Consider the following 15,627-nt stretch of genomic DNA (forward strand, 5'->3'; position numbering starts at 1 on the left):
TCAATACAAACAATTGCATTTATATGCAAAGTTATAGAACTGTCGAGATACTCAATAAGTTAGATAAAAGCGGAATAATTAAGTCCAGATCTCGATCAAAGATTTGGAAAATGGTTTTCATTTTATAATATTTTAATGAACCCACAGAAACTCATTGATAGTCATTGATAGAATAACTCAAAAATAGTTTGTAGGAAAAATATAGTTAGAATTGGTATAAAACACATAAAAAATTGAATGCAAAAGCGACCTTTTGACGGAAGGTAAACGTTTACCCAGGTTCATGTCCGTAACGTGCTGTGTATTAAGCCCCTTGAAATGGTTACGAATCCAGATCCTATTTTCGGATTTTAAATAACCATTGACAGCAATATAATCATATTAAACGATTCTTTGGAATGTATAGGAAGTAGAAGAGAAAACTGATTTTAAACCTGAAAGTTAATAATTTTTAGTCAAGTTGAAAGATTATTTACCTAGGATTATCAGGAACAGGAAAACCATCAAGACTCCAAATAAATTGAGGTGGTGGATTTCCGGTTGCTACACATTTCAGCGATACCATTGGTCCTGGTTGTAATGTTTGTTCTGAGAACCAATAAATTAATTCGGGACTTGCGTCTGGAGAAATAAAAATTTTTCTTTAAAATTTAAATTTTGCTTTGATTTTTGATGAAATTTACCTCCTAAATCTAATTCTGCGATTGCTTGTGCTTGATCCCATTCATTACTAACAAAACATTGATACATTCCATGATCTTCTTTTTGTAAATGCTTTATCCGTAAACGTTCTGGATTTGATGAAACTTCTATACGATCATCGCGAGCTATAGGTTTTCCATTATGTAGCCATGTGACTCGACTTTGTGGATGGCCGCTGGTAATACATTGAAATGATGCTTCTTTACCTACATCGACTACTTGCACTTGTGGCTGAACATGCGCTGATAAAGGTGCTGTTAGTAATTTTAACAAAGAAAGGAAAGTTAAAAAGTTAATAAGACTAGCTATTTCTAAAAAAACTTCAATATAGAAACAAGTGAAAATAAACAATTGACTGAGTTAATTCTTGAAATGCCCTATATAGACAGTATTGAATATCAATATTTTCGAAAGTAATTTCTAGAAATTTTGTTTTTTGTTTTTAGCAATTTTTTCACAATAGTTATCTACAAATTTTCAATTCTCTATCTTTTATAGTTTTGAAGAAAATGGATACTGTTTTGCCCTATTTTGCGGCCTCACGTAAAAACAATGATTTTTTATACTCAAACTTTTGTTCTATGTATTATGGTTTCAAAATGAATCCAACGGACCCAAGACTCAATTAACCTATGTTGCTCATTTACGAACTCAAATTCACTTTTTATGACCTGAGCACGCTTTAAAATTTCAGCTCGATATATCTTTTCGTTTTTGAGTTATTTTGAACGGATGGACTGACAGTCCGAAATGAACTAATTAGGTGAATTTATGAACACCTATACAAAAATTTTGATCCTATCATAAATATTTCTAAGCGTTACAAACTTGGGACCGAAATTAATAAACCTTCATATATATATTTCATATATACAGGGTATAATAGTGTAATATTGTAGAATGAAGGACGGTCAGCTTGTGTTAGATTATGTATCTGTATTCTTTGGTTAGATCGAAGTATACGGAAATTTTATTTTTTTTGCGTGAGCAGAATTGGCCCACCGAATACATAGCTTTCCACACTTTTTTTAAGAAAATAATTATTTATTTATTACCTGTAACAGTAAGAGTAACTTGTACTGTTTCTTCACCAGCGGAATTATTAACCCAACACATATATTTTCCTCGATCTTCCAATCGTACCTTTCCAATACGCAGTAATCCAGCTGATACTAATGTAATTCGATCACTTAATGCGATGGGAACGAGTTGATCGTGATCATCTCGAAACCACCTTAAAACAGAAGATGCTTGATAAGAAAAGTAATTAAGTTCGAAAATCAGAGAAAAATACTTTTCTTTGCACCAGAATATTTTTTGCATTTTGCATTCAGAAAATTATAATAAATTAATGGGTATTGTATAGTCTTTAAAATCGATGTGCTCATTTATATATTTCGTTTTGTTCTAATCAATAAAGTTATAAAAACTCCGAACAATTACTTTTTGCTATTTTAATTTTTTTCCCAAATTTTAGTTTTGGATAGTAATTAAAATACAGAAAATGTCTTCTACTTGGTATTATATTGGATAACATACCTGTATGTTGGTACAGGATATCCCTGGGCGACACAAGGTAGAGTAACATCATCCCCAAGTGTAACATGTCGCACAGCATGTTTCTCAACTGTAACACGTGGTTGTACACTACCTTTTGGTTCAGTAATAATAACACGACCAGGGTAAGCACTTGTATGAATTTCACCTGTGAGACGATTTATTGTACGACATGCATAGCTTTTATAACCATCACTAGGTCCAGCATTGTTTATATGCAAATCACCATTTGATAGTACAACATATTTACCACCTGAAAAAAATTCATATCTCTAAAAATATTTCAAGTTTGTGCAAATTGCAAATATTTCGGTCATTTCCAAAAACTGACTATGCGTTTAGAGTTTAATTTGTTATTGATTTCTTAGCCACTTTCAAGTTTCTTACACATCGAAACAGAACAACTATAAAAACAACAACCCAAAAAGACTTAAATTCATAAAAGAGGCTTTTAAAGACAACCTTTGATTAAAATGACCCTATGTAGAACCTAAAATATGAGGATTTGAATATACCAAACGCATCAAGGAAGAACAGAATTCGCTAAAAAATGTATTTCATCATTAAAAAAAAATGTTACCGAAGAATACTTTTACTCCGGAGTACTATAACGTTTTTGACACGTACCTAGATATGTTTTAGGCTATCAACATTCCAAATTCAAGAATATGAAATAAAATTATATAGAACAATTGACTGATTACTCGGAGAATGCTGTCCAGACCTGCTTTTTTTTAGTTTTTGTTATGATATTCTTTCTAAAGCTTGTTTATTTTTTATCTTTTCTGATGAGAATACATCTCTTTCATGTCATTAATAACTAGCAATTCTTAGTAAGACACGAGTATTCAAATTAGTGACATATAAATTCGAGGATAAGTTTTAAAATTTTTATAATTAATTATGACTATTAGTGAGACAGAAACATGGAACATGTTATTTGATTGTTGTTAAAAGTTGGCTGACGTCATGGTTGAACTGCCGGCGAAGCTAAGGCTGACCTCTGAGTTTTCGACACTTCGAAATATAAAAGAGAATAGAAAATATAAAACTCATTTATGGACGTTTTGTCTTTATAACAGAATGCTTACAGTCTAAGATCCAGCATTAGAAAAATATACCCTCAATTATTAAATAATTTTTTCTATTGCAAATTAATAGAAATTCACAAGTATCATATCATAAATTATTAATTACACGATAAATTTTATTATAACTGACAGCGCTATTAATTCCTGTACGGTTATCTGCAGCCTTCCTTACCTGCTTACATGCTTCCTTGCCGTGAGAAAAGAAGTACTTTTCTCACTCAGCATACTGATGCGTGGGAAAAACAGTTCATTTCCTAGTGTGTACTAACAACTAACTAGTGTGATAATGAATTCATTCTCGCCCTAGGGCGATAATGAATTCTGTTACTATGGTAACTTTTTTAATTTTCTATTTTTCTCAATAAACCATGACAACCAAATTTTAAATAATAATTATCGCTTATTTTCACATTTTATTTTTAGAGGCGTAGATGAAGTTTTGTACGATATACGTGTAATAACGCATTATTAATGTACTTCTGCCATTGCCCAACTCGTGTTATGCACTCGTTCTGCAAATTCGCAGGCGTGCGTTAACAATGCTGTTCTCCCACTAGTATCGTAAATAACTACATAATAGCGTTGTCTGTTATACTAAGTATAGTGTAATAAGGCAAAAGTATACAATTAATTGATTATTAATTAATTAATTAATATTAATAGCAGGAGAGGAATCCTGGCAGAGATTATATTCATATATTGTTTATATTGTAATAAACCTATTCAATGCTATTTTTATACTAGACTTTTTTTCCCTACAAATACTAGTTCGCAACTTTATTGGAGTCATGCATAAAGTAATCATATTTAACTAAAAAAGGAAAACTGATTTTTATCATTTTTCTCTCTAAAACTATGTGAATAAACATTTAAAGAATTTAAAATGTAAAAAAAAAATTAAACATACTAAATACACATTTAATGAGGTATCTTACCGATGTCAGTATTAGGATAAATATTCACACTACCATCTTGTATCCAGGAAGTGACCATTACATATTCTGCAACATAACTTGGTACCTGACAACGTAACACTGCTGTATTTCCACTAATTACATATTCATCGTACACTTCAACTTCATATTTTTGTTTTACAACTGAAAAGGAAAAGAGATATTATAAGTTTTATATTTTTTTTATATTTTGTTAATTGAGAATAGAACCTACATAATTATTTTAGAATATTTAAAATGCCATTCAGAAGAGATACTAAAGAAACTCTTTTTACTATAGTAAAGTGGTATAAACGAGGAAAAAAAAAATTATTTTATAAAATAGGCTTCCGGAGATGAATGTATCGTTGAAAAATGTACTGAATTAATAATTAACAAGAATTATTATTAAAAAGAATTCATTATTAACTTGCCGGTATACAGAAATTATTGTAATAGGTTTTAGAATCTCAATCGAAATTTTACTGTACACCTTTACGTTTTATGGCAAGGACAATGTATTAACAATACTTGAAGACTGATTTTTCGTGAATGAAGGGTCGATCATTGCAAAAGAGCGGCGTAAAGAATTTGGTGTGTTGGGTAAAGGATCGAAAATAAAACTATTCAAATTTAGAAATATAATAATTTTAAAGTTACAGACAGTTTTATAAGAATTTCTCAAAACAGAAACGAAGAGGCTGAAAAAAAACAAATTATGACGTAACGCAATGGTTTGTGACAAATTTTTTCTTCGGGCGTTATCGTTTCCCGTTTGAAAAGTTCTTTTAAAACTGTCTGTTACTTTAAAATTATTATGCAAAAATAAAAACAGTTTTGTTATAAAACTTATATCCAATCTTTCCATTTTTGTCGAAAATTTTTTTTTTCAACAACTCAATTAGTAAAGGTAAAGTATTTAATTTATAATAAAAAGAATTTATCTTATCTTATATATTAATACTCTAGTAAGTTTTTTTCTGTCCTACTGATATCTTCCTTATTCATTTATCAATATCAAATTCCATCAATTACTCCTAATTTTCAAACTAATTATGTCTAGGTTTTACGAAAAAATTTGATGAAATCCTGCCGTTATACCTTAGATCACCCTGTAGAGGTAAGAATACGAACTTTGTTTTTATACGAACATTTTTAAGTCTTGGGTAGGTAAGTATGCTACAATCCATTAAATATGCCTGCATAACAAATTGATGTACAAAATTAAATTAAAATCAAACAGCAATTTTTTAAATATACCTAAGCACAGTTACTGGGGCAAAGTAAGAAAGATGTTAGAACATTTTATGGCACACATTTAAGACAACTCGAAAATCTGTGTACCAGGTTTTTTTCTGCATATAATAAATTTTTTAATAAAATATATAAAATTTCAATATCTTGGAATTTAGTATGAATTCTTATTAAAAAAGATACTTTTTATGTGTAGACTAAAATAAACCCTGCTTCCCAAAAGTGATGGAACCCTTCTGAATATAAGAAAAAACACCCAAAAAATTTTTAGACTCAAGAAACGTCAAACGGGAATAACCACCCTAGAATATCTTTTTGTCCGTCTTTATATATTTGAATAAATATTTTCGAATTATTTCTGCAATTTCTATACTTTCCACAAATTTTGAGTTGGTATATTCAAATGATTGATTTAAGATTTCAAATAAATTTCATTACAGTTTTTAATGGATATGCAGAATATAATTCTTAAGTACACGGAATCCTAAAAAATAAATCTGATATGTTGTGGATGTTGTTATCATGTTTTATAATAGAGTATAGGATCTAGCTCATATCGTAATGTATATTATATGGTACCATTTGTACCATATGGGGTACAACTCACAAGCTCCCCTATAGCTGGTTGCTTGTGTGTGTTGTAGACATAATATTATAACAACATATTTCAAATATTGTGTAAAAGCAAAATGATTGATGTGAATGTTGTTATAATATGTTAGGTTGTTATATGAATGAACTTCTAATATTGTTCAAATTCTAAACACGTAATATAACTGCTGTCAATATGAAAACAAAATCGAAAGTTTATTATATAAATATGCGTTTCATACGTTTTTACTACTTTTTAATGTGATACTTGTTCATTCAAATCTTTTAGAAAATCGTAAATCTGAGAATAAGAGGTCTTTATTTGATTATTACATGAACGTATTTTGATTATATATGAGGTTTTTCATTGATACATTCACATTGATACATTGATAATGTGTAAAAAATCTTCTACTTATTAAAGTAAATTGTGCTTTATTTTGAAGTTTTATTGTAAACAAAATGTCTTGAAAACGTTAACATTACTCAAAACGTTAACATTTCAAAATTATTGTAAATTTCTGTAATGAAAAATAAAGTTCGAAAACTAAAACCCCGACAATTACAAAATCGCGCTCTTAAAAGTATTAAAACAAGAAAATATTTTCATCTGAAATTGTTATAAGTAAAATCGTCTTATCATAACAATTTCAGATGAAAATATTTTCTTGTTTTCATACTCTTAAAAGACAGATACTTCCAAGTCAAAATTCAAGAAGAACTTTCTGACTTGTTTCCTATCCAATCTGGTGTACCTCAGGGCAGTGTTCTGGGCCCAACTCTTTATTTAATTTATACCGCGGATCTACCGGTCGATGACACAAACGTAACAGCTACATTTGCGGATGGTACTGCGATTCTATCGATAGATGTAGATCCAAATTCAGCTACTCAAAAACTGCAGACAAGTATCGATAAAATACAGCATTGGTTGAATAAGTGGCGTATTCAAGTTAACGAGATGAAATCCGTTCAAGTAACGTTCACTTTGAGAAAAGAAACGTGTCCAGCTGTTATAATGAACGGTGTCAGTTTTCCGCAGTCAAATGAAGTCAAATATCTAGGTATACACCTTGATAGAAGACTTACCTGGCGTAAACACATCTGGTCGAAAAGAAAACAGCTAAACTTGAAATTTTCTAATTTATACTGGCTCTTGGGTAAAAATTCTAAGCTATCATTGAACAATAAAGTGTTAGTGTATAAAACAATACTTAAACCTGTGTGGACCTATGGCATTCAGCTATGGGGATGTGCTAGCAATAGTAATATCGAAATCCTGCAAAGATTTCAATCAAAAGTGTTGCGAACAATTAGTGATTCCCCGTGGTATGTACGTAATGACGATATTCACCGAAGCCTCGAAGTGCCCACAGTGCGTGAAGAAATTGCGCGTTTCAGTGATAGATACCTGACACGCATTGAGCAGCATCCAAACTCTGAAGTGATCAAACTCTTGGACAAGTGTGACAGTGTGAACAGACTAAAGAGACAAAACGTGCTAAATTTAAAATTTAGGTTTTAACAGTCATTGTGAACAAGACTAAACAGACAAATGTGCTAGATTTAAAATTTAGTTTTATTTAACATTATCACTAGATTAAGGCTATTCATATACTTAGTTTAAGCATATTAAGGTGATCACCAGTGGGTAGATTACCGTTCAAGTTAACCTTTTAGTCACTAGATCTATTTATAGTTCTTTTAAGAACTGATAATAGAAAATTAGGAATTATAAAAAAAAAAAAAAAATACTCTTAAAAGCGCGATTTTGTAATTGTCGGGGTTTTAGTTTTCGAACTTTATTTTATTTAAACCGGTCAACACATAACCTTTGCCATTGTATAGTCGGGGTAAAAATGGAACTACTTTCGCCATTTTTTGAAATTATTATGCTTATTGCATTGGGCTATTTTCTTTGAATTTATCTGAAAAGTGAATATGATGTGAATAATTTATACAAATCAACATTCATCGTGCGATAATTCAAGGAATAGAATTGGTGTAGTTGAAAAATTTCACGTTAAAAATTAGGCATGTAAACATTGTGTGGTAGTCATTTTTTGCAAAACATAATTTTAATGTATAAGTCTAAAATAAAACACATTTTACTGGTAAACGTTGAATTGTTGATTTTTTATTCAAATTAAAAAAAATTAAAAATATCAATTATATTAGCGTAGGGCACAATGGAACAACCGTAATATTTGTACCTTTACTTAAATAAATAAATATTTTTCTATTTATCTTCAAATTGTTCAATGAATAAATGATGGAAGCGCAATTAAATTATGTGGTATATAAAATGCTATATCTACTACACACTTATTTGCGCTTCCACCATATTTATTAAACTGACGTTATATATTTAATTGACTTGTTTGATATGAAGACAAGTTATATTTACAAAATTTCAAAACCCTCGACAAATTTTTCGTTTGCGGATGCATAGTTAAGAACTCTCTCCATTAAATTACCTTCCCTTCTCCAAACTGAATAGATTTGGAAGATCATCGCCTCGTTTTTGGTTGCTTCCGATACGGAATTTTCAACTCTCATTTAAAACATACTTAAGAACACACACCATAAAATTATCTTTCGAAAAAATAAAAAATAAATTAAAATCGGTTCATTAGTTAAGGAGATTCGATGACACAAACAGACAGGCACACATAGCGGTCAAATTTATAATACTCCTCTTTTTGATTCGGGGGTTTAGAAATTCACATGCGAGGGACATCCAGTGTATAATTTCGGATTTATTATGCTATTCATGTACTCAATGCTATAATATTCTTCATTGATTGATTGGTACATATTAATTCAATTATAGTGATATTCTGTGATATTCTATTTAGGTGAAATTATTTTACCAAATTAGAGTGTTTTTAACCCTCGACTAAAAAGAAGAATATTATAAGTTTAACATATCTGTGTATCTGTGTATTTGTAAGAACGTTATTAACTGTGTTTAAAGTAAAAGTTTAGGATTCCGTACCCGATAATAACCAGAAAATAGATGCTGATCTTCAAACAACTCAGATTTTCTTAAAAAAAAAAAAAATACATGAGCACACTCGATCAAATTACTTTTTAATTTAAAAAAAAAAAAAAGAAAATCGATTCATGCGTTTAGAATATTTAGGAGTTAAGATTCTATAAACGATTCGATCAAACCTAATTCGTCATCGAAGTTCCTAAACGGATGGACGAATTTTGATTTGTTTTTTTGTTTGGAAAGTAATTGGTTCGTGAGTGTTCTTGGCTATGTTTCAAGTGCAAGTTTTGGATTTTGTATCCGAAATAACTAGAAAATAGGCGACTCTCGATCAACTTTTTTACTTTACAAAAAAAAAAAAAAAATCAAATCGGTTCATCCGTTTAGGGAATACGATGCCACAAATGAGTCAATCCTGATTTTCTGTCGGGGGTTTATTTTAATTTTTAATTTAATATTATAATTTTAATAATTTAAATTTTGTATAGATGCAATTGATACATATATTATTTAAGCAAAATTTAAAATAATTTTGATAATTCAATTTACATAAATTTCACGAATATTATTTTGTCATAAAAGTATGGCATTAAATTTAATTGAAAATGAAATATGTATAAAAAAGTAATTAAACCAAAATAGGTTGTAAAAAAACCTTACTTTGGAGAAATATATGGATTGGCCCCACAGGGTGGAACACCCGAAAAAAATTGACGCAATAGACATTTGATATAAAATATTAAGGAATCTTTGTTTTACAAATTAAATCCAAATATAATCAACTTTAAAATAAAATTTGTTAATTGGATTATTTTGCGTCTCCCTGCCCGACTGTCACAGCAAATTTTTAAAAAAAAAACCAGGCACATTTTTGTTTTTGAACTCTTCCGTATTTATTAGGTTCACGTAAAAATGTTTCCAATAAAAGTTGTTTTTTATTAGATAAAGAATAACTTACTATTGAGAACATTTTCTCACAATTATCATTTACGAACATGAATTTAATTTTTAATGATTATGAAAGTTCAAATTTCAAAGTTCAAATGCCTCTTTGAAATGTTTCACTTCGAGAAGAACAATTTAGTTTTGTTCAAAACGTCCAGAAAGGAAGTTTTAGCTTTACAAATACAAAGAAAATAAAATAACAATACCATATAAATTGCTAACCCCTCCAACAATCAATTTTCGAGAAACAGTTTTTCCCAATTCCTAAACTAGCAACAATGTTATATGAGATACTCGGTAAATAAAAAACATATATATATAAATTTCTTTTTTGTTTGTTTCACGTTCCATGAATATAATAAAACAATAACTAAAATAAACTAGAAAAATATTGTATATTTATATCATAAATCTTTGTTTATAATATTTTACGTTAAATAAATAATACTGTTTTATGTATATATACAATTCTTATTAAGTATCCATCCTCTGTACTCCCTATAGTTTCTCCTACAGTATAGGGTAATGGAAATGGCCCCGAATACATTTAAGGTTGAATTTGAAGTATTGTCAGATTTCCCGTTGAAACAGTAAACTACCGCGTTTCTATTAGGACTCCCGTTGTACCGTTTTTATTGTTTCTCTCATTTTACAGTTCTTTCGTAATCCACCATCTTATAGTTTTTTCGTAAAATCTAATGTTTTACATATTTCCGCGGTTTCAAGACCGCAATACCCGAATCAAACCTTTTCAATGTGATATCTGTGTGTGTGTGTGTGTGTGTGTACGTATGTGCGTATAATCGCATGTTCGTTCGGATTCTTCCGCCTCGATTATCTCGCGAATCAGTTATTACATTGACACATGCCTGGTCTTATTCGACGCGTAATCGTGTATTTAAGAACTGAAAGAAAGTTTTCAGCAGAATTAGTTGATTTAATGGTAATAAAAAAACTGGAAAAAACTGAATAAACAGACAATTGGATAAAACACATCATTTTTTCTATGGATATAATGATCGTTTGATCGTTGCAGCATAAACTGCAGTACATGTTCGAAGAATAATCTATGAAAACTAATAAGGTTTTTTTTAAGTTTTTTCCCCCTCTGGGAAGTTAGTCGTGTGGACTACAGGGGTCGCACTCCTACGACTTCAGTACCTCACCGACTATGTAAACTGCCAATTTTTTTAAATTATAATTTAATTCAAAATACAGTGGCTACTGTTTTTTATGCGAATTTCCCGTTTTTTTTTTTTTTTAAAGAAACCACCGTGTAATTAGCTGGAAACACTGCCTTGGATTACTATATAGTTTCTCAACAGATGGCATCTATATTAAGACAAAGTTTTCCTACTAAAAGTAAAGCAACTAATGGAATGGCTGATCCATGTGTTTTAATATCATATTTTACTTTTAAATAAAACATTCTATTGGGTTATAAAGATTTCAAAAGACACAAATGTGCTCTATACCTAAGCATACATTGATGGTTAATAAGTCAAGGTAAGCCCCCTCCAATATTTGATTGAAAATATGAAATGAAACTGTTAATAAACGGTCCTAGAAGAGAATGCCTGTAAGAGAAAATAGTATGGCGGAGAACCAAGGTATTTTCGAGTGTGGTCTATGATTTACTATGATCTTGTATCATTGCTGACGCATTTCTTACACACGTTTTCATCTATAGCTGTTTCATATTTAAATTCACATTCACAAAACATAGTGCTAACTTCACAGTACATAGTGTTGAGAAGCAACAGCGCTATAAACAGAGACTATTCCCATTGTAATTTAAAAAAAAAATGTCTTTTAAAATACATAAATGTAAAAAGTTTTGATCCCTGGTACATCACTCTATCCTATTAACAATGTATAATATAATATACACTTTGACTGGTTGTTTTTTTAAAGATTATATGTATTTTTTTTTTCAGAACTAGAAAAACATCTGCAATTTTATTTTTTTTAGAAACAAGTATCGAACGAAGGTAGAGTATTATTTTTATTTAACAAAACATGATTCTGATAAACCAGTTCATTGCTAATGAAAAACATCGGTCTTAAAAATAAAAAATAATGCTATTATTATTCGAAGATATTGTGTAATAGACTGTAAGCCCTTAATGAAGCTAAATTACTATGATTCTTTTAGTCTACCATTTGGAGGATTAATAAAGGTAAGTTTGATAATAAAGAAAAGCGAGTGTTCAATGGATGGAAATTCAGTTTTTCGATGGCCGTTTATCGAAAATTTTGGTATGTTTGCTGTTTATATCGGTTGCTAATTGCAAAAAGTGTGCAAGTACCCAAGGGGTTGAAAAATGGAGTCGTTTTGTCAAATCGATAATAACACATTTTCTGTGTAATTATTTGTTTGTCAATATTTTTTTTTTTTTAAATAAACGCCCGACAAAAAAACCCGTCGAAATACGAAAATCGAAACAACAAAATTTGTAAAACTCGATTTAAACGGAAAGTTCGATACTCGAATCACGATTGAAACCTCTTTTTTTTATTTACATTGATCGATACTCAAAATGGCAGACAAAAAGATGCATAAGAATTGGGCTTCATTACGATCGATAAAGTCCTTAGGTACTAAAATATGTACTAAAGCATAAAAACATTTTTAAATAGGTTAAAAGTGCTCGATATCTAAGCAAAACTGTAAAAAATAAATTTTATTATAATTGACGAGTTCGATCTATGAGGTAACCGTCACTAAAAACAGCGAGAAACAGTAAGTTACATTATTTTTATTTATAGGCAATTTTGTTACATATATGATATACAAATTACATAGTGAAAAAAATTAAATATTAATATAATTTATCTAGCCTGTTGTAATTTTTCGTTCAGTCACCAGCACGATAAGATTGAAAATGAGGGGTAAATCTTGGACTTTGTTAAAAGAATACGGAATACATCGCGGTGGACGCCGGCTTGCTAGCTTTATGTTTTTGCTGACGTAATTGGTATTGGCGTACGGAAGAATATAATTAGGTGCTATAAACGTTTTTATTCCCATTATAAAATATTCCCTTTGGATTTTGGAAGTTTGAAAAATAAAAATTTTGAGGTGAAATTATAATTTACTGACCCTTTGTGTAATATTTTACCTTACAATTCCTAGCCATGTTGTGTTTTTTGTTTTTTCTGGTACCTATAATGAACATCTTATAAAACAGAAATAAAATTTTTTCATAATACTTCAAAACAATTAAATTATACGATGTCTTATAGCTAGCTTTATTTTATATACTTCTCAACATGAAATATTACAATTTTTTTCCTTTTTAAATTTAAAACCTACAGTACCAGAGTTAATTAGTGAGGGATATTGATCTGTTTAATTTTAATTATGCATCAGCCAGCAGGCGAAAAACATTCTTTACAAGGAAGAACTATTATAAAAAAAGAAATAAAAATTTTCTTCTTTTATAATTTTTAATGAATGGAGGTTGGAATACAACAATATGAAATACATTGCTGAGAAAATTTAATTTTTATAGGTATTTTCATAGAACTTTAAAATATAAAATAGAATTTAAGCGAAGTTAAAAATTTTGTCGTATAGAAAATTCAAAAATTCTTGATAATTTCGATACAATTCCGACCTGTTTAAAATCAACGTATTCGTCTGTTTCGCGATTCACTTGCGCTGTTTGGTGAGTAGTTATCAGATTATATTTCCCTGTCTCTCATAAGATAAGTGCTTTATACAAGCTTGTGCTAATAGCCATATAAAATACTGATTTCCTAATTAAAAACTCTCTCTATTTTGAGTATTCCAAAGCTTACTCTTAAGGATTCTGTAATCTAGCATTACATTGTTTGTGTTATCATTATCTAATGATTATTTGTTTGTAGGGGTACCGCGTGATTTGATCGACTTGATATGCCTGAAGCTAAGAGACCGGTATATATCGTGTTTGATATCAAAAGAAAGATCACGAAGAACAAATTTCATGCACATATATAATTATTTAGTATAGAACTAGTAATATAATCAGTTGATGATATGCACTAAAATATATTTTCTAATCTCAAAGAGTTTTATTTCCCAGGAAATATTGCAATTTAGACTTATCAACATGATCATCTTCTAAGTTATTTGTAGTTAATTCTTTTTTCTACAACTTTGCTATTGATAAACATGTCTAATTTTTGCAACGATTGACTCAAATTTTGTGTTTTCATCTCACCTTAACCAACTACCGAGTCATTGAAACTTGAATTGAATTTATCATTTTATTAAACATATCTGTTGTTATTTAAGGAACGATATACAACAAAAGTCCAGGCAAGGACGTTGCTAAAAGATCAATCTTCGTAATTCAAACTGCGCGGCACAAAAAAGTTTAAAAACTCACTCCATGAACGGATTGAATGTGAATTTGCATTGGCTAGCTATAGAACTGTGTCAACAGTTTGCAGAGTGAGCAGTGATTCGTACCCACTACCTCCCATTCACACTCTCGCGGAGTTAGCCAAAGTGAAGCACTTACCAGCACACTTCCATCTTATTTCGAAAATATCTCATTGTTATATCTGATATCAAAGAGGTGTTGCGAGAATGTGGAGATGATACACGCCTGTACAAGCGAGGATGCCTCGTGTTGCTTTTGACTCGGGTACAAAAACTCGTTTTATGCGAAGTCAGCCAAGGCCGGGGGAAGACAAGTGAGGCAAGTATCAACTCCGCAGTCTCGTTCCTTGGCCGAATTTGTGCTACTCCACGATAGTGTGGAGGAGGCTGTAAAAACGAGGGATATTTGAAGTAAACATTGGCTGGAGAAGTTTTGCTGAATGTGCATTAACCTTAAGGATATTTTGTAAGTTTTCGTTTAAAATTATAAAAATAATTTAATATTCAGAGGTACATGTATACCTAGCTAGGTTAGTATATGTACTTGTTTCAATTCACTCCTACACATATTATTATAATTATTTACTCTCATGTTCTGTTGCAGCAGCTACTTACATTTTTTAAGCATCTAGTTTTTTTATTTTAACTTGAATGTGAAAAGTGAAGTAGTTTCATTACTCGACAGACAAGAAAGAAGAATTCATCATTAAAAATATATAAGATAATATAATTTTTTTGGATAAAAAAATTTTATACACTTATTTATTGTATATACCTAGTAATTAAAAAAAAATCTACAATATTGAAACTTACAGATATTGAGCCCATAATAAAGAGAAATGCTTGTGATTCTATTGATATGTCATTTGGAAGATTGGTAAAAATAAGTCTAGTAGGAAAGAAAAATGTTTTTAAGTTTCTAATTGTGGCTCGTGTGTTGAAAATCAAGTTTTTTTTGTCCATCGTATTATATGTAAAAAAAGTTGTTTACACATAAAACTTAAATTATACCAGGGAAAACTGAGTTAATTGTTGAAATACCATGCGTAGACAGTGTTGATTACTCTATCACATTACACATACATACATTCATGTCACACATACATAACTGATATTCCCATATAATATCCCTTGCGGGTAAACAGTGATTCTTACGAAAAAATGTTTTAAACAAAAGTTGTTTAT

The 15,627-nt window shown here is 29.9% G+C and overlaps 1 protein-coding gene across 1 annotated transcript in view; it reads right to left on the bottom strand.

Moving 5' to 3' along the window:
• LOC123298772 (Down syndrome cell adhesion molecule-like protein Dscam2) overlaps nucleotides 1-15,627 on the bottom strand; it is a 76,600-nt gene that overhangs the window by 12,973 nt on the left and 48,000 nt on the right. Inside the window, exons 5-9 of the mRNA XM_044880868.1 lie at nucleotides 4,286-4,447; nucleotides 2,242-2,512; nucleotides 1,758-1,936; nucleotides 684-956; nucleotides 477-621 (exon numbers count right to left, since the gene is read on the bottom strand). Of these exons, the coding sequence (XP_044736803.1) occupies nucleotides 477-621; nucleotides 684-956; nucleotides 1,758-1,936; nucleotides 2,242-2,512; nucleotides 4,286-4,447 (1,030 nt within the window). The remainder of the gene's footprint in view (nucleotides 1-476; nucleotides 622-683; nucleotides 957-1,757; nucleotides 1,937-2,241; nucleotides 2,513-4,285; nucleotides 4,448-15,627) is intronic.

The sequence above is a fragment of the Chrysoperla carnea genome, chromosome 4, assembly GCF_905475395.1.
Source record: "Chrysoperla carnea chromosome 4, inChrCarn1.1, whole genome shotgun sequence".
NCBI classification, from domain to species: Eukaryota; Metazoa; Arthropoda; class Insecta; order Neuroptera; family Chrysopidae; genus Chrysoperla; species Chrysoperla carnea.